This window comes from Capra hircus, chromosome 24 (genome assembly GCF_001704415.2).
Source record: "Capra hircus breed San Clemente chromosome 24, ASM170441v1, whole genome shotgun sequence".
NCBI lineage: Eukaryota > Metazoa > Chordata > Mammalia > Artiodactyla > Bovidae > Capra > Capra hircus.
In genome coordinates this window covers 43532399-43554790 of record NC_030831.1, presented here as the reverse complement: position 1 = coordinate 43554790, position 22392 = coordinate 43532399, and the positions used below count along the sequence as shown (strand labels likewise).

Genomic DNA, 22392 nt, shown 5'->3' with positions numbered 1-22392 from the left:
TTATGTTTTGCTGCTTTATACACAGGAATGATTTATTTTACAAACTAGTCAGTTGCAACATTAGCCTGAAAAATCAAAAACAGTTCTCCGTATGTCTCAAAGGCAAGGTGAACTTTATGATATGCTTTCACATTAACCAGTATGACAAACCATAAGAAACTTAACACCATAACGGTTCAAAATAAAATGTACAGAACAGGCACTTTGAAGTCAACCATTTGTGTGTAACTCACAGTTAATGTTGTGTGTACACGTCTCATCATTTCATCAAAGGTTATCAACCAATGAAACAAATATTCCTTTGATGCAAAAGCACAAACACATTTAGGTTCCAAACACCATGTTCTGGTTGTAATACATGCAAGACACACCCTAAATTAGAAAAATCTTCTGAAAGAAAAACAAAAAGCCAGGAATGAAAGCATTTACAAGCACTTGAATAAGGCCTTTAAGTGTTAAATCAGTGTTTTTTAAACCCCTTCATTCTCAGGTAAGGGATTAAGAGGCCGAGAGAGAGATCGTCTGCGAGGGTGAGGATACTGGAGACTGGCAGTGTCAGCATCGCAAGAGTGCTCTACCAGAGGAGGAGGAGGAGGAGGAGGAAGGAGCTGGGCATAACTGGACCATCTCGATCCAGCCCGTGGGGAATCCAGAGGGGGAAAGAAATACCTGAAACAATGAAGACAGGAACAAAACACCAAAACAAAACAAAAACAACAGAGAAAAAAAAAAAAAAAAAAAACAGAAGAAAAAGAGAAAAGTAGTAAATACAAAGAGAACCAAAGAGGGGAAAACACATGCTAGAAAAAAAAGCTTTAGTATATTCATGCCAAAACTAACAGAACATAACAGCAAAATCAAGACCCTTACTCAAATTAGGCTTGCTTAAGCAAGTATAGAAACTTGAAAAAAGAAATAGAATCTGTTAAACTTAAAATGTTAAAAAAAAAATCTTCAGTATGAATGTTACAAAAGAAGACATTAATTTTATAATTTAAAACATTTTCTAATCTCTCAGAAACATACTGATGCTATCCTGAAATTTACATATCACATAAGCTTTTCTTTAAGCAACACTTCCCCTGTAGCAACAGCAGTTTTAGTGCACACATGACTCTCGGGACCAATTCAGGGAGACGCTCACATGGTATGGCCAGCTACTGCAACATACTTTCCAAGAAACAGTCTCTGAATACACTTAGATGTTTTTCTGCAAAAACCTTTGATTAGTACAAAATGTTGATAAATAAAAGGGCTCAAAAATATGTCCTACTGTTAGCCTACTATTTTATAACTTACCCGTAATACTTTAGCATTTTCTCAAAAAAAGATTTATAGCTCTGTCATCAGAGGATATGAACTAAATGAAGCAGCCAACAAAATTAAGAAAATCCTGGGACATGGAACCTGGAGGTTTAACATGCACGCACAATTTTAGCAAAGCTTTATCTGCTTCTTATAGTATGCTTATATATCTGCTTCTTATATGTTTCCAAATTTTGACTTGAAGGAAACCTTAAGCCATGAAATCACACCATAAAAATATACAAGCACGTATTAGAAATATTTACCTCTTTAGTGAATATAAACTGAAAACTTACAACGATGTTTTCATTTTACTACCAAAATATAAATGAAGCAATACCAAATGTTGTCTGGCTACAAACTGTACAGTCAAGTTACTGTCACTACTATTTCTCTCACTCTTTCACTAATAATAGTTTAAACATTTCAAAGAAATAACAGTTATACTGAATAGTATCATGTATAAACCAATTCTACAAAAAGTAAACAAATTAGCACTCAAAACAATCTTTATGAAAAATACTTAGTCAATCCTCAAATTGAAATTATAAAAATTCATTTTAGCCTACTGTTTTAGAAAATAAAAGACAGAAGTCTATATACATTCTCCAGATGGAATAGTGATATTTTCCCTCCTCCCAACTACTGAGGATGGTAACAATCTTTTAATTTTAAAACCCGTGAGTTTCAGAAATATTTCAAAAAATTGTTTTGGTGACAGTGTCTCAACAAAAAGCCTCTCCATTTATATTTCAAAAATTTTAAGTAAGTGTCAATAAACTGGCTAGTACAAAAAAAATGATATACACTGTATTTTTAAAGGCCTTTTGGATTGCGTTTAGTAGTAAGCAGGCTGCTGGTGTATCTTGGGAGAGGTCAAACGGCGCTGGGGAAGGGGAAAAGGAGCTCGCTTTCCATTCCTGTGTGCATGCAACAAGCAGCAAAACAGCAAAGTTACTCCAGTTAGCTGGTACTCAGCTGTGCTTTCTGTTAAAGGACATAATACAAATGGAGAAGGGAAAATGCATCACAGATCTAACACACATGGTTATTGGCACAATAAGAACACAGATCAAAACTTCAAAGCTCTTTACAAAAGAAAATATGCAGTACAGGCAGCAACCAAACACTAGATTTTTTTTTTTTTTAAAGAATTAACACTAGTTATCCTCTGCTTCATGAAATAATCTTTGTATTCTTATATCTCCTATGGTACCTGAAGCTGTTTTTATACAAATACTTAAAAATCAAAAAGCAGGACTTCTGTATAAAAATGTAACAATATAAAAATAGTAAATTTAAAATACAATTCTCTTAAATTGACAAAAGAACCAGTACAGTATAGTTTGTTAAGGCTGTGCTTTAAATTTTCCTTAATAGTATTCCAAATTATTCACAAAGGCATGTTAAAATAATTTTACCTTACAAATTCATATTTGAAATTGGAATATGAAAACAAAGGATGACTCTAATGACATCAAACATGCTTTGCGAATCTAAAATATACTAAAAATTCTAAAAATCAATTCAATTTACCATTTCCTCTTATAATATCCATGAAAGTTTTAAACACACACACACACAAAAACACTTAATTCACTCTTCTACAAAGCCTTAGTTCATGTGTTTTATATACAATTTTAGTTTAACCTGACTCAAAGGCTACCCTCCCATCACTAATGACACTGACTCCTCTCGATTACAAGCCCCAGCGCTGTCTCACACTTCCTCTTCATCTCACTACTTCCCAGTTATACACGTCTCTGGTAGACCACTAAGTATCACAATATCATAACCTACCTGTAAATATTATGACCAAGTAACAAACCAAATACAGAGATACTAAAGTGCTTTCTCTTCTAGTGTCACAATTATGTGCGAATTTCTTGATTCAATCTAAAAACCCACAAAATAACACACCTTTAGTATGGCCACCTGAATGATTTAAAACTTAATTGCTAGTTTTCTCACAAAACAGCCTACCTGCCAGCAGAAGATCCATTTAGTGAATTCTGAAGACTTGGGATATTTGAACCTATGGACGGATTTGAGTTTCCCTGCTGAGAACTCCCATTGACAGGGCTCCCATTACCTTTCAGAATGCCAGTACACTTCCAGTTGTCCATATAGTTAGCTGGAAGGAAAGTGGTCAACTCATCAACATTACTAACAACTATGTTCCAGTGCACAAATCTACACTTAAAGAAATAAGAGAGACCTACAGGCTATGTATCTCTTAGGATTAATGGCAGAGATATGAAACACATATATCTCGATTTTAACAATTATTTTTTGAAGTTTTTTAAAGAGTTACTAATTTAAAAAACAAAACTTTCACCACTCCTTTCCTTACAAGATACATATTGACAGATGTAAGCTATCACATTATCACATTAATACCAAAATAAATTGTCTTCATTACAATGAATTTCAGGTATGATGTGTGGGTAACAGAGTCACATTCTCAGTTAAGCAGGTGTAAGTCACGTGGGTATCTAATGTCCCCGTGGATGTAGGTAACAGAACCTCTGGGGTCTGAGTGGCTTATTCAGCTTGGCCTAATGGTTTGGATGCAAAGCTGGTCACTAAAGCCACCGAGCCCAGGAAATCCAAGTAGGGAGCCTGCTGGGTGGAGTGGGGCTGTCCTGACTAAAGTCCAGAGGTAGACAGGGCAGCAGAGACCCTGAGGCCTGGCTGGTACTATCACAGCCAAAAGCTGACCCCAGGAGACTCAGTCAAACTCCCAAAGCTGACCCCAGGAGACTCAGTCAAACTGCATTTTAGGAACGGCCACTTCTCAGGGGAAATGAACTGGGGTGTGATCACATCCTCAGAAAGGGATGCTGCCAATTAGAGTGGTGCACAGACCATGGCACCCCTGCCCAGCGGATAAACATCCATGGAGAAGAGCAGACCACAACACCCACAGTGTCGAATGTCCACAGCGCCTTCTCTCTGCTTGGCATTTGTGAAACTTTTAGAATCAGTGGCCTCAAGATTCTCTAACTTTTGGGAGCTGTAGAGAAGTGAGGAAGACCCTAAATTTCTTCTAAGGGCTAATTGGCTAAAGCAATTGTTCAATCAAGAGGTGACTGTATCCTGAGTCTGTAGCGAACTCATACAAGTTACACCCATAGCAAATGGTATCTCTGGAGGTAGTGTATATTCTGTCACAATTAGTTCTACTTTATTCCACACGGAAATGTAATTCAATTAGTCAATCACTGCTATGAACTAGGTAAAATGATAGAGATTCAAAACAATATGAGACATTAATTTAAAAGTAACCACAGACATATCTCTGAGTTTACATTTCTAAGGGAAAATTCTAAAGTAGCAACATACAGCAACAATTCTTCCACTGAACTATTACCTTTCCACAACCTCACACAGCCATCGTCTCCTGAAGATGCCAGCACTGTTCCTGTTATATTCCAACTCACTCGCCAGACCTGAGAATTATGATTATCAAACTGAGCCACGATATGGATTTCAAATTTTGTTGGCCCACCAGAGGAAGTAAGTTCTTTCCTGTTAATAAAAAAAAAAATTCCTAAGGAATTCTGAGTATGGACATACACATACACTCATACACTCTCATTGTTCTAAATAATAACAAAGGTCTCACATACATGCCACCAGAAGGTCATATCCATATCCACCCCCGACCTCTGTAACATCTGACAGTTGGGCCAAGTCATTTTCATTTGACTCCCCAGTACCTGGCATGATCCTACTGCATAAAAGACACTCAGCAACTAAAGAGGATTTTATTCCCCACAAAATGCTGAGGAATAAGAGAGATGAAAATGATTACTTTTTAAAAAGAAAAGTAGTAGGAAGAATAAGAAAAGAGAGAAAGAGGGGAAAAAAGAAAAAGAACTGAGGTTCAGAATTCCAAAATTAAAGCTAAATAGGTTATTCACAAGAATGTCTCAGCGCTAATCTTCCCTAAGTAGACTGCCACCTCTCATTCCTTCAAACATGTATAGCGTCCAATTATATTCAGAGGATCTAATTCATTTTTAGTATCTGCCTAAATAAAACACAACTAAGAAAACATATCTCTCTCTTTATTCAATTCCCCATTCCCTAAAGTCATATATTTATAGATAAAATGTTCATAAGAATCTATTATTCAGATCATTCTTGCCTCTGTACTTTCCTCCACAAATGAAAATAAGCAAAAGGTAAGAGAATTTTCAAATTAGTTGTTTCAAAAACTCACCTCACAGGCTTTAATGTAAAAATTCTCACATCTTTGGTTGCTATGGCAAGAATGTGGAAAGATCGTCCCAAGTTTGGAGCAAAGGCGATATCATGAACAGGGTCTGTGACAGTCAGGAGAGTTTCAGCTTTTGCATATTTCCTAATGAAAAAACAATTTACCTTAAAATTATCATAAATGAAAATTTTACAAAGCCATATGTTTAGGTATATCCATTATTCCATCTTGCTCATATGTAGTAGTGTTCACCTCTGCTGTGTGTAGTACGTCCCAGCACCAACCTCTAGGAACTGAGACTGTGACCTAAGGAAAGGGGCTTTTGCAGATATAATTAAGGATCTCAGGGTGACAGAGAACAGACATTAGAGGAGAAGCCACGTGAAGACCAGGCAGAGACTGTAGTTATGCTGCTCAGCCAAGGAACTCCTGGAGCCTCCAAAAGCTGGAAGAGACAAGGAGGGTGTATGAAGGCAGCAAGCCTTGACAATACCTTGATCTCCGATTTCCAGCCTCCAGAAGTATGAGAATAAACTTCTGATTTAAGCCACCAGTTTGTAGTAATTTGTTTCGGCAGCCCTAGGAAAGTAATATAACCTCCCAGGTTTCTTCCTTCAATTTTCTTAAGTTTAACTTCAAACAGAGTTAACGAAAAGTTAGAATGAGATCTTGCTTTGTTAGCTATTAATATCTTTTTTAAGAAAAAGGGTACCTGAATTTCCCAAGATTTGAGGGTAAAAAGTTGTGCTAATAACAGCAAGAACTGAATTTTTTTAAGTGACGATAAAGGAAGCTATACCAGACCTACCCTAGTGGCTATGTCTTAAAGAATCGCATGCCAATGCAGGATACAGGGGTTCAACCTCTGATCCAGGACGTCTCCCATGCCACGGAACAACTGAGGCCCATGCGTTACAACTACTGAGCCTGTGCTCCAGAGCCTGAGAGCCACAACTACTGTAGCCTGCTTACCCTATAGCTCGGGACTTTGCAAAAAGAGGAAAGCTACTGCAATGAGAAGTCCACCTATTGCAACTAGACAGTAGCCCCCACTTGTTGCAACTAGAGAAAAGCTTGAGCAGCAACAAAGACCCAGCACAACCAAAAACAATAAATAGATAAATAAAATTAAGGAAAAAAAGAAAAAATCTCTAAAAAAAGGGAAGCTATACCACAGTCTATTTCCACATCTCAGGAAGAGTTAAAAGACCATCTGATCCTGTTACCCTCCAATTCGGAAGTCTTTTAACAGCTTCAGAATACCCTTAAAATAAAGACAGGACGCTAAGCAGGAGGTCTTGAAGACATAAGCCCTGCGGGTTTCCCACCTCATGGTCTCCCTTTGACCCATTATGTTCCAACCACAGTGAGATTACACTGGCTCACTCTCTCCACCTGGAAAGTTGCACTCTCTCTGTCTGGCCAACTCCTACTCATTCTACAGTCTTCTCTTGAATGAATCTTCCAGTTTATAAAATTCATCACCATTTTGCATTTTTTTGTTTTCCCTGCATGATGGTACATAGTGGGAGACCAATTTTACCTTTTCCTCTACATCACTCTGGAGAAGGAAATGGCACCCCACTCCAGTACTCTGGCCTGGAAAATCCCATGGGCGGAGGAGCCTGGTAGGCTACAGTCCATGGGGTCGGCTAAGAGTAGGACACGACTGAGTGACTTCACTTTCACTTTTCACTTTCCTGCACTGGAGAAAGAAATGGCAACCCACTCCAGTATTCTTGCCTGGAGAATCCCAGGGAGAGAGGACCCTGGTGGGCTGCCACCTATGGGGTCGCACAGATTCGGACATAACTGAAGTGACTTAGCAGCAGCAACAGCAGCTACATCACTCAATTTAGTTATTACCAGAACAGAGAACTTAGCATATCATAGGAAATCAGTAAATATGACAAATAATGCATAACTGAATTAATGAATAAAGAAATAACATTTTAAAAAATTAACTGCAATTCAGAACAGTAACTAAACCAAAGCAGTACTGACCTGGTGTTTTCATTATATTCGAAAATCTGAACCTTGGCCATTGCATTTGGACTACTGTCATCACTTCCTACAGCAATCATGGGAGCATGAGCACGAGAGCTGGAAAGGAAGAGAAAAATGGGTTTTCTCAATTATAACATCAACACACATTTAGTTCAGACAATTAAAAACTCATCTAGCAGCTGTGCAACCCACCAGTCAGCTGTGGACTAAACCCCTGCTATGCCCAGTGCCGCACTCCCAGGAAGGGTACCCCAGAGGTCTCATCTGGGGACCAGGAATACCAGCCTTTCACCATATTTCTACCACATTTTCTTATGGCTGAGATAGAAAGTAGTCCTTTTCCCCAAAGAAAAGGCTTCAAGCATTCAACTGATTAAAAAAAAAAAAAAAACACCTAAGAAATCTTAGAATTTTTTTTCCTAAAAAATCTGGTCATTAACTATTACATAAAAAGTAACTTTATGGTGACCAAATCCATGGCAAAAAAATTTTTTTACATGCTTTGCACAAAAAGAATGCCATCCCAATGGAGGAGGAAAGTAGAAAAGACCATCCTTAGGAAGGCATGCCTATCATCCTTTAAGTCTCCACATTCATTTGTAGTCAACTACATTTTTAAAAAGGCAAAAGATAAGCAATAAAAGAATGAACTCTGAGGTGAACTCAAGGTTAATTTTTTTTTCCATTTCTATGTCTAATTATTTAGATACTGATTTCCCTTGCCTCCCACATTCAGATTAAGTAATACCTCTATGAAAGTGACATACAGGTACTGTCTAACCTTGATGTTTAAAGACTGTTTAGTCTTGATGTTATGATCTGCCAATCTCATAGAGCTGAAAACATAATGTAATTTTTAAAAAAGTAAAAATTTAGGTCTTTATTACTAAAGCTTCTGATAACGAGATCAAGTCACCTAATATAAGAAAAACACCAAGTAAACTGTAAAGTGCTATAGTGACGAAATAAAATTACAAGTTATATACTATAATTCCTGGCTATTCGAAGGAGTGTAAATTATGGTAGTTTCTATATCTCACAAGATTTCTTCTTTCAGTGTTCCACAGATTATTCTTTCACGATGTTAAATATCTGAGGAAGGACAAGTACATTTATAATATATTCTAAAATCACTGAAAATATAAATTGTTTGTTAAATATTCTAAAAAATAAATTATAAAACATCCAGATAATAACCTGAATTGAGGATTACCTCATTTGTATATTTAGAAAAAAAAAGGTCACACTTAAACCATCTTCCAAATAATTAAACAGTGAGCAAAACCATCCAACTCTCTGAATACGGGAGACTGATCACTGGCAACTCCTTTCTATAACTCCATGAAAAGATGAAAGAATACACTGTAAGAGTGCAGAAATCAGAATATTCCATCAGAAATCAAGAAATCTGGAGGAATTTCAGGAAGCAGAAGGACATAAGACAGCAAAAAAGCTAAGGGAAAAAGAGCTCAACCACTACCACTAAAGAGGAAATTCTAGAAGCTACAACCTCTAATCAATAAACAGATAAATAGCAAATCAATCAACCAACCAACCAATTGTAATAAGTCATGGGGCACTCACAAACAAAAACAAGACTGGCTCTGTATTATTGTAGCAAGGTGATGGATATATGAGGGTCTATTGTATTATTACTATATTTGAAATCTTTTCTAATAAAGAAAAAATACCTGGAAACATCCTGGTTAAATTTTAAAATTCCACTATCTTCAATGATACAAAGCAATTCCAGGAGGTTTAATGACTTAAGAGTGACAGTAAAAGTGGCTCAGTTGTGTCCGACTCTTTCCGACCCCCATGGACTATACAGTTCATGGAATTCTCCAAGCCAGAATACTTGGAGTGGGTAGCCTTTCCCTTCTCCAGGGGATAGTTCCAACCTAGGACTCGAACCCAGGCAGATTCTTTACCAGCTGAGCCAGAGGGAAGGCAAAACCAAAAACCTTTCAGAATACACTTGATAACATCAAGGTGGGGAAGAATTTCTCAAAAAAAAAAAAGGCACAACAACATATAAGAAAGACTTAAATGTGGCCATATTAAAATTCAGAACTTTCTGCAATCAAAAGCCATTATACTGTCAAGATGGACAAACCACAAACTCACAGAATATACTTGAATCTCAAAGTAGTTGTAAGATAAAATCCTAAAACTTTCCAGAAAGAATAGGCTCCCTACAAAAGATCCAGTATCAGACTGACCGCACACTTCCCACCAACTAAAATTTAGAAGATTCAAGAATCTTTTAAAAATCTAAAATTTAAAAATCTCTGAAATTCCTACATTTTGAACTTAGCCAAAGTTCTAGAGCCAGCCAAACTATAATTAAGCATGGAGTAAAACTAAGACATTTTCAGGTGTTCTAGAATTTATAGTTTGCCATCAACCCCATGGAGGAAAAAAAAAAAGTTACTTTAAGAGCTGTGTGACCAAAGGAAAACAAAAAATCCAGAGACAACTCATGATATGAAAACTGTGACACCTAAATATAACCCGAAGTAAAGGAATCAATAACGAGAAAAGAGCACCTGTCAAAGTCAATGTCACATTATTCTGTGAACTACAGCTACGAAAACAGATTAATTTGTGTCTAGAATGAATACTATCTAGTCTTACAAATTCAGTTGCTACTTAGAATCTGAATCAACTTATAATCAAAAGATAAAAGTACTTTTACATGTACTAAAGGTTTACAAAACATAAAGACAAATACTATAAATCTTGTCACTATACAAGCAGTGTAACAAAAAATTAGAAAATGAGAGCATAAATGTGTGATAGAAGCAAAAAAGAGCTAATTTCCACTTTTTTTAAAAGAGGTGAGTCAACATACAGTCTGAAAATTGATAAATCACTAAGTGGAGAAGTATTTGAATTATGACAATTACATACAACTGAAGAACAACAAATAAAATATATTGTCACATCTTCACAAGTAGAAAGCTTTCTTAATGTACTAAAGTCATCTTTCACAGAGTAAGTATAAATTCTGTTTAAAGATAACATGGCAAGAACCAGAGGCATAAGGAAACCACTTAAAATATAAAATAGTGATAGTCTTAGAATCACACTCTGTGCATCAAGGAAAGGAGTAAGACAGGACTAGACGCACTAAGACACAGGAAAACACCCACGATGAGGGGACCTCCTTGCTGGTCAAGTGGTTAAGAATCTGCCGTCAAAAGCAGGTGACATGGGTTTGAGCCCCAGTCAGGAAACAAAGATCTCACATGCCACGTGGCAGCTAAGCCTGGGCACCACAAGTACTGAGCCCACACACCTCAACTACAGACCCCCTGTCCTCTGGAGCCCACATGTCACAACTAGAGAGAAGCCCCTGCACTGCAACGAAAAGATCTCTCGTGCTGCAACCAAGATCCGACACAATCAAAAAAAATTTTAAACTAGAAATTTATTTTAAAAGCCCACAATGTATTTGTAAGTGTAAGAAGCAAACTCCAAAAAAAAGGAAAATGTTTGGTCCATACACGTCTGTGTGTTTTGGGTCCACTTGAACATGATAGCATATACCTGGGTGTGCTTGTGTATATATATGTGTGTGTTTATAAAGGCAGAAAATATTTACTTGTATATGCATGGGAAAAGTTCAGAAAGTGCACCAGAATGTTTACAGTGGCTAGCTTCTTATATGGAGTAGAAACAGAGGGATAAGAGACATGACAGGGTGGAGAAAAGAGAATTATTATTCTACATAATATATATTTTTAAAAACAGATAAACAAGACCACTTAAGAAGAGCATATTCAAAAAAGTAAAGCATCTGATGCTAAGTGTAATGATTACTAGGCTTGTATCACCTACCTTGAAGGGTTCCAAGAAATACAACTACAGCTGAGTTTGCATGAGATCTCATGCTGCAGAGACCACTGGCTGAGATTCATGACGTCTGGAGCCTCATAGATTCTAACTATCCCATCTGCTGAACATGTTGCTAACATGAGACCCATATGCTTAGGAGCAAATTTCACATCGGTAACGGACGTTCTGCTGTCCACCAGCGTTGTCCTCTTGACCTGAAAGAAAAACAACCAATGTAAACTACACACAAAAAGAAAGGATGTCAGGGTGAAAGAGCACAGGCTCTGAATCACAGAGATCCGTTGCCACTTCCTCAGAAAACTGTACCACCTTGAAAAGACACTCAAAAACTGGGGCGGCCTCTATTTCCTCCAAAGGACCTGGCAAAACACCATGTACACAAGCTCACAATCAGTGACCTATAATCAGCTACTCCTTTAATGCAGAAGAAAGATGACCTTGTGAAGCCTAACTTTATTAAATTAGATAAATTCTTTCTTCTTAAGCAGCGTGTGTGCTAAATCAGTTGTATCTGACTCTTTGCGATTTTATGAATTGTAGCCCTCCAGGCTCCTCTGTCCATGGGATTCTCCAGGCAAGAATACTGGAGTGGGTTTGCCATGTCCTCTTCCAAGGGATCTTCCCAAATTTGGATTGAACCCAAGTCTCTTACGTCTCCTGCATTGGCAGGTGGGTTCTTTACTACTAGCGCCACCTGGGAAGCGCTTAGGCAGATAGGAGAAAAGCAGAAAATGCTAGAATTTTCATACGGGCAGTTTTGTCATGCTAAGCAGGCTGCAAACAGCCTTAAGATCCTTAGACAGTAAAAAGGAGGGAGTACAACTTCTCCTGTCAAGTCTAAGTGCTGGTTAACCCTGCTCGGACCAAGAGGCATGCAGCAGAGACCAAGAGAGTGGTAGGAAGCTGGTGTTCTGGAAATTGGCATGGCAGATACCAACCAGCTACTACCCGACTTCTACATGAGCTGACTTTTGACTGAAACTGTCAACAACATTTAGAAATCAACAGCTTACTGTCTATAGTTTTGGGACCCAACTCCTATAAGTTGGGTTTAGGAGTGGTAGCAATTACAGGATTATAATATAAATAATTAATATAACACCAATGCTGAAACACTAAATACAAATCATTAAGTTTGAACAAAAAAATCCTTCATATTGCCACCACTCTCCAAATACAGTCACTTGATTTTCAACAAGGATGCCAATGACCATTCTATAGGGAAAAGACAATATTCTCAATGAAAGGTACTCAGAGAACTGGACACTGAAGTGCAAAAGAATTACGATAGATACCTGCCTTATGTCACATACAAACATTAACTCTATGAGTCAAAGGCCTAAACATAAGCACTGAACTATAAAACTCTTAAAAGAAAATTCTGGCCAGAGTCTCCCTGACAATGGATTTGGCAATGACTTATGATACAAGAAACAGAAGGCAACAAAAGAAAAACTAAACTATACTTCATGAAATCCTTGCACACAACCCTTGAACACTCTATCAAGAGACTGGACAGACAACTTAACAGAATGAGAAAGAAGATTTGGAAATCACATATCCGTTAAGGAAATAAAGTACATAAAGAATTCCCACCTACAACTCAACAACAAAAAATGGACAAAGGACTTGATTAGACATTTCCCTAAAGAAGTAAAAGGGTTCTGGTAACAATTTCAATTCTGGAGAGCGGGGCTGGGGGCTAATCCTCACACCCACAAGACAATTCTGACACCAGAAGGGTGTCCAAGGAGAATTCAACTCAGTTTTGACACTAACTACCTGTAGATAGCATCAGATTCTGTAATGCAGAGTTCAGTCCCACAAGACCGTCATTCTTCACGTACCAGTCCAAAATCCGGGTGTTACCTGTGCTTCTCACTGCTTGCTGTAACTCAGGAACAGTCACATGGAAGAGACCCACGGGGTACGGTCAGGGACAGGCGCAGAGCCCCCATGCTCCTGCCAGCGCCAGGTCCCCAGATCTCCACCAGCCCAGGAGCCTCCAAACCCCATCTTTTAGGGTTTTGATGGAGGCCTCATTATACAGGCATGAAAGACTCACTGGCTACTGGTGATCCGTCAATCCGCAGCCCTCTCCCCTCCCTGTAGGTCAGAGGGATGGGACTGAAAGTCTCACTTCCCCAAGTGTCCTTAGAAAGATCACTGCTCTTCGGGTGCTCTGGCTTCCACTGGCCCACTCATTGCTAACAAATGTCTCACCCAGTGGCTCTGTCCGCGCAGTTTATCGTTTGATTCTCCTACTATTTCTTCCCAGACAGCAGCTGTTCGGTCAAAAGAACAGGAAGCCAAAACCTGTCCAAACTCAGGATGGGCCCATGTCACACGCCACACAGATCCACTATGTGTCTGAGGAATCAAAAAAAGAAAAAAATGGAAAAAGAGGAGTTTACTCATTTTTCACACATATGTCACTTGAAGAAATAGAATACAGATATTTTTAGCCCAACAAACAGAAAAAGCTACTCAATTTAACATTTAAAAATTTAACTTCTAGGGAATTTTCTGGTGGTGGTCCAGTGGTTAGAACTTCTACCACTGGTAGTGCCACACTTCTACCAGAGGGGCACGGGTTCAATCTCTGGTTGGAAACTAAGACCCTGCATGCCATGCAGCATGGCCAAAATAAAACAAGCTAAATTCTAGAACTTTTAACTTTTAGAAGATGCTTCATCTTTAGGATTACAGCTCTTCTGGAATCAAGTTCTTCTAACATTTTATGAATTAAAAAAAACCCTTCTGGATAAAGTTGACCTTTTCCAGTGCTACTAACAGAGATCTGGTTCAGAGTTTAACCTAACAAAGCTTTTAAACAGAGATTCTATCAGTCCATTATTTTTTTCACTTGCAAATTGCTTCAATAGGGAACATCCATCTAATAAATAAGATTAATCAAAATTATATGCTTCAAAAGCCTGACAGTATAAGAAACCATAGCAACAAAATGCTTAAAATGATTCTGATGTCTGGCTAGGAAAAGAGGCAATGAGAGGACAAATACAGGGAAGCCCACATCTCCAAATTGTGAGGGAATAATTTAAAGCTCAATAGCACTATCTTTACATATGAAAAAACATTAAATTACTATTATTCAACTCTTTATGTTGACAAACAAAAAAAAGGCAGAAAAGTCTTAAAGCATTTAACATCAATAGAATTGTCTGTGCTTTCCAATAAAAATACTATATGATCACAAGCACCAGTCCACCCATGACGCTCACAAAATCTGTTTTAGGCTTCCGTGTATCTAATACTTTTTGTATACTCAATCTCAGAACACTTTCATAATTCAATAATTTCTACATGGTAACAATGTCATCATCCAATGGTAAACTCTGCATCTTTTTTTTGGCCTCTGGCATGTGGGATTTTCATTCCCTGACCAGGGACTGAAACTGTGCCCCCTGCAGTAGACCCAGAGTCTTAACCACTGGACCACCAGGGAAGTCCTTGCACCTTTATTTTTATCCTCTGTTCTGTCTAATCTTTTTATTTCACTTTTCTAATTTATATAGCATATTAAGTCAAAGATGCACTAGCACAGTGAGATTCTGCTAAATGTTAGCTTCCAGGTAAAGCATGATCTAACTAAAGAACAAGGACTGCACAAAGGATTCATCACAATAAAAAGCAAACAAATATCAATTAGTAAGCAAAATAGGGTATATCTGTTGTCATATTTGTTTTGTTGCTGTATTTATGTTTTAAAACATAACAAAGTACTAATGAAACCTGTTAATTATAAAGCAAAAATACGAGCCTCCTTTTGAAGTGATAAAAATAAGTTTTAGAACTAGATACAGGAAGCAATTGTACAATATTGAGAATGCAATAAATGCATTTACATTTATTTGTTTACTTCAAATGGTGAACTTTATGCTGACTCTCACCACAATTTAAAAAATGAGAGTGGAGGACAAAAGATTTCAATAAACACTTCATCACAGATGGTAAGTAAGTGACAAGCACCCACATGAAAATGCTATCAACACTGGGCTAGTTATTAAAGGCATACAAACCGAGATCCAATGAGACACACTTTACACCCACTAAAATCACTGCAGATGGTGACTGCAGCCATGAAATTAAAAGACGCTTACTCCTTGGAAGAAAAGTTATGACCAACCTAGATAGCATATTCAAAAGCAGAGACATTACTTTGCCAACTAAGGTCCGTGTAGTCAAGGCTGTGGTTTTTCCTGTGGTCATGTATGGATGTGAGAGTTGGACTGTGAAGAAGGCTGAGCGCCGAAGAATTGATGCTTTTGAACTGTGGTGTTGGAGAAGACTCTTGAGAGTCCCTTGGACTGCAAGGAGATCCAACCAGTCCATTCTGAAGGAGATCAACCCTGGGATTTCTTTGGAAGGAATGATGCTAAATCTGAAGCTCCAGTACTTTGGCCACCTCATGCGAAGAGCTGACTCATTGGAAAAGACCCTGATGCTGGGAGGGACTGGGGGCAGGAGGAGAAGGGGAGGGCAGGAGGAGAAGGGGACGACAGGATGAGATGGCTGGATGGCATCACGGACTCGATGGACATGAGTCTGAGTGAACTCCGGGAGATGGTGATGGGCAGGGAGGCCTGGCGTGCTGCGATTCATGGGGTTGCAAAGAGTCGGACGCGACTGAGCGACTGAACTGAACTGAACTGAAGATGGCTACTAATATGATCAAAATGACATACTGGAACCCTCATACATAGCTGTTGGGAACATACAATGGTTTAGGCACTTTGGAAAATGGTCTGGCAGTTTTCAAAAAAGTTAAAATTATACACAGTCTGAAAGAAAGTTACCTGGCTCAAAATAGCCTGGAGTTAAAAACTCCCCTCCAGATCCTCCCCACCATTCTATGCAAAACAAAGAACTCTCTCACCCTAAGAAAAAAATGGACATTAAGGTTGATTACGCCCAGCTCCCAGCTGGTCCAGCCTCTGGCAGATCTCCAAAATTCCTTGCCCAAGCCCTTTAAGAGGTAACTACTCTGAACAACCTTGGAGAAGAACAGGCCCCAATAAAACAGTAACTTTCCACATACATGCCTATACATACTTACTCTTTTCTTGAGTAAGTGCAGCAGCTCACTAATCTGACTGCAGCCCCTTCTTGCCTCATTAAAGGTGATCTGTTCCTGTAAAGTGCCAGTCTCGTTCTTTTTCTGAACCTCGCTTTCTCTAATTCCCTTACCTTACACAGTCCAGCAATTCTACTCCTAGACATCTAGAAGAATCAAAAATGTCCACACAAACACTTGTATGGCATGTTCATAATAGCATTCATAATCGTCAAAAACTAAAAACAAACAAATGTCCATCAAATAGTCAATGAGTAAGTAAAATGTGGCTTTATCTATACAATGGACTGACTACTACTCAGCTTTACAAAGGATCAAACCACTGATACATACCACAACATGGATGAACCTTAAAAACAAGCTAAGGAAAGCAAGTACAAACAAGTAACTACATACTGTAGAATTCCATTTATATGAAATGTCTGCTGCTGCTAAGTCACTTCAGTCGTGTCCGACTCTGTGCAACCCCATAGACGGCAGCCCACCAGGCTCCCCTGTCCCTGGGATTTTCCAGGCAAGAACACTAGAGAAAGTAAAACTTTATAAACAGAAAACAGTTCAGTGGTTACCTGGGGCATAAGAAGGGAAAAATTAACTCCCAAGCTGCCACAAGGGAAATTTCATTGTTGATGGTAAGTGTTCTAAAACTAGATTGTGGTAGAGCTGCCAACTGTATAAACTTACTAACACTCATTGAACTGTACATTTAAAATTGACGATTCTCAAGATACGTAAAACTCTACCTGGGGTAAAGCTATTTTTTAAAGCAAAAAATAAAGCTATGTACAAAACATCACAACTATTAAAAAAATATGTAAAGGAAAGAGATAAGAAAGACATACTGAGATGCTAAAAACAATTAGGTTAAAAATGCTACTTTCAAATTTTCTGAAGCACATTTGCTACTTTAATAGTGAAAAAAAGTAAAAGGTATAAATTTTATAATTCTCAAAACTGAACAAAGTCACTAATGCTACCCAATAGTAAATGTTTCAATTTTTTAAAATCACCATAAAAATAAATACTAACCTTCCAGCTAGCAGTGCAATGCCATTCCCCACTTTCACTTTTATCCCAGACCTGTAAGAAAAAAGATATTTTGTACCAAGAATTCCTAAAATTAATTGAATCAGTGAGGACAAAGGAGGGAAACATAAATTCACAAAAGATAAAATCAGTAAGTAAACATTCACTCATTCAACCACATATTTACTGAGGACTGAGGACATGTCAGTCCAGGAACCTTCGCTCCAATAGTTAATGGAGATGATAACAGTGCCACTCAAGTCAGACACTTATGGTGCTGCTGCCCTAGAAAGTCACTGACCACTCCCCCGCAGGGGAAACAGGTACAATTCACAGGAGCCTCTGGTCACGATGTATTTATCAACCAACCTATCAATAACCTTGTTTTACCTGTGCATGTTTGCAAACATCTTATTTTGTATACATTATCGATTCACTAACACTGAACACTGGAAAAGACCCTGATGCTGGGAAAAGACTGAAGGCAGGAGAAGAGAAGGACAGGGGACGAAATGGTTGGATGGCATCACCGACTCAATGGACATGAGTTTGAGCAAGCCCCAGGAGTTGGTGAAGGACAGGGAAGCCTGGCGTGCTGCAGTCCATGGGGTCACAAAGAGTCGGATGCAACTGAGTGACTGAACTGAAATCACACCAACACTGTAACTCAGGTCTGAATGAAGCTCCCCTAACACATACTTTTTCGGGAAGGCACTCACAGCCTTTTTGCTGTGGGACATTATGCAGCACTACACTTGAGGACCACTTCAGCCAGTGAAATTCACCAACAAAAAGAATGAAAATGTGAAAAATGTGGCACCAAACACACACTCAGAAGGACGCTTGTTTACACTATGAAAGCCTGAATGAAAGGCAGAGTGTCACGTGTCCAACCTCAGCTGGGAACACAACCTGGACAACTCCAATTTTTCTGCCACCTGGTCATGTCAACAAATAACCATGAGCGTTGCTTTGGGGGTTACAAATAAACTTTATAGAATAAGCAAATTCACAAATACAAAACTTGCAAATAATGAGACTCAACTGTATATATAACAGTCAAAGACAAAACACTGAACCTTCATACCAACAAAAAATAGACATTACAATAACGTGACATTTTAATCAGGTTTTTTAAATGTAATATGTCCCCCAAATAAATCAATTTTTTAAAATGTAATGATAAAACAGTATTGTGGCTCCTCATAAAACTTCAAACAGGACTTCCCCGGTGGATAGAATTTGCCTGCCAACGCCAAGTCCATTGTCTAGAGCTGATGACCCGCAACTACTGAAGCCTGCGTGACAGAGAGCCCATCCTCCACAAGAAGCGCCGCTAGTGAGAAGCCTGGAGCACCACAACGATGAGTAGCCCTCGCTCTCCTAAACTAGAGAAAGCCCAAGAACAGCAACACATATATAAAAATTATTAAAATTTTTTCAAATAAAAATAGAATTGCCATGTGATTCAGCAATTCCACTTCTGGGTCTGCACCCAAAAGAGTTGAAAGCAGGTCTCAAAGCTATACTTGTTCACCCACATTCACAGCAGCACTGTTCACAACTAAAATGTAGAAGGAACCAAACTCCACCAACAGATGAGTGATACGTAAAATGTGGTATATGCAGATACATATACTCAGCCTCTTTAAAAGTTTTTAGATTATTTAAACGCTTCCTTTTCTCGGGAAGGAAATTATGACAAATGCTACAACACGTATGAACTTCAAAACATTAAGCTAAGTGAAATCAGCCAGTCACAAAAAAGACAAATCCTGTATGATCCCACTTGTATGAGGCCGCTGGAGTAGCCAAATTCAGAGACAGAAAGTACAAGGGCGGGGGTCAGGGGTGGACGCTTCAGGGATCGGTGAGTCATGCTTAATGCGGACAGTGCAAACTGAGGATGGCAGTGACCGATGCAAAGATACAAACATACTTAATAAAAACGGTTAAGGTGGTAAATTTTGTTACCTGTAGTTCACTGCAATAATGAAAACACTGAAGAAGAAAATGCAATGATAATGTCCGACACGGACAACTATCACACCGATACTATTCACCGGCAGCTGTAAAACAGTACAACCTTCAAAAAGACAATCTACCAAGTACTCTCAAGAGCTTTTAAAATACTCATTAATTTCTTTACTGGAATGAGCCTAAGGAAAACTTCCAAAAAAACACAAAAAGCGGGATTAACGAAGCTTTTTCACTGCAACACCCCGACAAATACTCCGCACACGGGACAATCCTCTAGAAGACAGCTTTAAGCGGATAAGGAAACCTACTCGGTTAACGGACGCCAATTATCGCGACGGTCACGCGGCCGCGGCGGGTGGAGAGAAAACCCGGGCCTCGTCACAGATCCGTCAGCGAGGGCCGCGCAGCCGCGGCCCAGCTGTGAGTACATGGACGGAGGGAGCCCAATCCGACGGGCGCCCGCGGAGCGGGCCTAGGTCCCGCCGACCACCGCCAAGCGAGACATCCCCCTCCCGCGAGGTGCTCCGGCCCCAGCCTGGAGCCCAGGGCAAGCCTGGCCGACCGGCGCGCCCTGCTTCCCCCGCAGCGGGAGCGCGCCCGCCGCCGTGACGCACGCACGCACGCAGACAACCGCGGAGAGGCGGCCCGGGCGGCAGTGACCCCACAATACCCGGGAGGAGGGTGCCCGCCTGCCAAGCCGCCGGGCCTCGTGCCCGGCAAGGCGCCTCAAGTCGGGAGCACTCCCCTCTCCACGCGCCCCTCGCTTGGACAGCGGGCCGCGCAAGGTCCCGCCCGCTTCCAGGCTCGGCCCGCACCTTGACGCTCTGGTCGCTGGAGCAGGTGGCCATCCGCCGCCCGTGGAAGTCAAAAGACACATCATGGATGAGATCCTTGTGGTCCGCCGCGATACTGCGCGCCACGAACATGGCTGCGCCGGACCCCTCCCGCCTCCGGCGCGGCGGCGCGCGGACCGCAGCCCACCCGGACCCGGCGCCGGGGCGCGCACGGCGGTGCTTTCCGCGTGCTGCTCGCGCGCCCCGGGCTGCGCTCGCCCCGCCCCCTGGCCCGTCATACCCCGCGGGGCCCCGCCCCCTGGCCCGTCATACCCCGCGGGACCCCGCCCCCTGCCCGTCACGCCCCGCAAGGCTCCGCCCCCGGTTCGCCGTACCAGTCAAGGCCCGGGTGCCGGTCAAACACCGCGTGGCGGGGGCCGTGGTAGTTACTCTGTCGCCTGGCTGCGGCGCAGTCTGTGCCCTGAAGTGAAATGAAGTAAAAGTCGTTCAGTCGTGTCCGACTCTTTGCTACCCCATCCACTATACAGTCCATGGAATTCTCCAGGCCAGAATACTGGAGTGGGTAGCCTTTCTCTCTTTCAGGGGATCTTCCCAATCCAGGGATCGAAGCCAGGACTCCCCGCATTGCGGGCGGATTCTTTACCCGCTTAGCCACAAGGAAAGCCCGTCGGTGCCATAAGGGGGCTTAAGGAGCTCTCCGTCGAAGTGTGGAAATTAGGGGAATGTGAAGGTTAAGACTATCATCTGCAAGCCTCGGCCCTGAGTCAGTCTCATCGCGTTGGGCCCGGGAGAGATTAGCGGTGCGTAAGGAGCGTGTGTCCAGCGTGTTGGGTGGGGGAGGGAGGGGCCCCGGAGGGGCCCCGGCAGTCTCCGTTCCCCCAGGATCTGCAGAAATGGTTTGGCCTTACTGGAAACGCCTTCACTTGCCTTTCCCCTCCCACTAAAAATGGTAAGATTTTATTGGTACTTTAAGAGGACACATACATGTGACAGTGTGGACTGTAGCCCGGTACGTCAAGGGCAAACCCCCAAATCCGTGAGTTGCCGGTATGATAACTGAGAACTACTGTAACTGCTCTAAGATCAAAGACACTCGTTGCCAGAGAAAATACTCACAAAACTCATAAAAGCAGAGTGACAGCCTTACAATCAATATCACACTTGACCCAGTTTACAGACCCAAAAACCCTTGAATAAAGAGGAAGCCAGATCACCTTGAGGAAAGACCCTACTGTGCTGCCAAAAATACACACTGAATCTTCCAGCCTTCCCTCAGGGGACCTGGGGCCTTTTACCACGGTGATTATGCTTTGGGGAAAAGGAAATAATTAGATTTTTCAAGAATTCTGAACACGCAGCTCCAAACTGACCCTGATTTCAGGAGACCCAAAACATCACTGTGATCCACAGTCAGAGCAGGCCTTGAGGAGGTCAGCTGACCAGAGGTTTTCTGGCTCAGGTGTGTCTCACAGTGGGTCCTCAGAGCCATCCTGTGGTTATTTCCCTGGTTCTGGAATGTGGTTGGGCAACAGGGAGAATCCTTGAGTTGGTTCCCTGACCTGTGGAAGGAGGGCTATATGCTGGGAAAGGTCAAGTGGACACCACTAGAGCTGCCCCTGCTGAGAAGAGTAGGGAGCCAGAAACAGTACTGCAGAGCTTAGTGCCACCAATAACAGCTTGAAGGATGCAGGGCTGGTGGCACCCACCACATCCCAGTGCTGCTTACCTCTGGCCTGTGCAGAAGGCACGTGAGTCTTGGAGAATAATGGTGCGTTACTGTATACTTAGGCAGGCATTCACTGCAACTGCCCTTGCTATTACAGATGTTGTTTCATTGCTCAAACTGATTAACTCATCCCATGGGAGCTGGTTCAGCAGTTGGGTCTGACAGATGCATTTCCCTCAATACTTGCTAATTAAGATTTCCACCAGAAACAGTTTGCTTTAACAGGCTTGGCTAGCAATGCACTTTCACAGTTGTCCTGGTCTGCTTGGGTACCACAGTAAGATACCGCAGACTGGGTGGCTTAAACAACAGAAATGTGTTCTCTCACAGGCCTGGAGTCTGGAAGTCATGGATCGAGGTGGCAAAAGACTTC

At 40.8% G+C, this 22392-nt stretch overlaps 1 protein-coding gene across 2 annotated transcripts; it reads right to left on the bottom strand.

Moving 5' to 3' along the window:
- On the bottom strand, positions 1-20546 carry SEH1L (SEH1 like nucleoporin). Of its 2 annotated transcripts, none has more exons than XM_018039708.1 (9): positions 20315-20516; positions 17523-17573; positions 13622-13768; positions 11381-11592; positions 7535-7633; positions 5534-5674; positions 4679-4836; positions 3289-3439; positions 1-2292 (listed from the first exon to the last, which is right to left on the bottom strand). In XM_018039708.1, exons 1-9 carry the CDS (start codon positions 20423-20425, stop codon positions 2280-2282), a joined length of 1083 nt encoding a protein of 360 aa, XP_017895197.1. In that variant the 5' UTR covers positions 20426-20516; the 3' UTR covers positions 1-2279. The 2 variants fall into 2 exon arrangements, with proteins under 2 accessions (XP_017895197.1, XP_017895196.1); XM_018039707.1 differs by having other exon boundaries at positions 5-669; positions 20315-20546.

Excerpts from the sequence above, each read along its gene's own strand:
- SEH1L (XM_018039707.1), bottom strand. The coding sequence starts at position 20,425 with ATGTTCGTGGCGCGCAGTATCGCGGCGGACCACAAGGATCTCATCCAT. Across the intron at positions 7,634-11,380 it reads ATTTCTTGGAACCCTTCAAG|CTCTCGTGCTCATGCTCCCA; the intron begins GTAGGTGATACA and ends CTTCCTTTCCAG. Across the intron at positions 5,675-7,534 it reads GAATATAATGAAAACACCAG|GAAATATGCAAAAGCTGAAA; the intron begins GTCAGTACTGCT and ends TTTTTTCATTAG.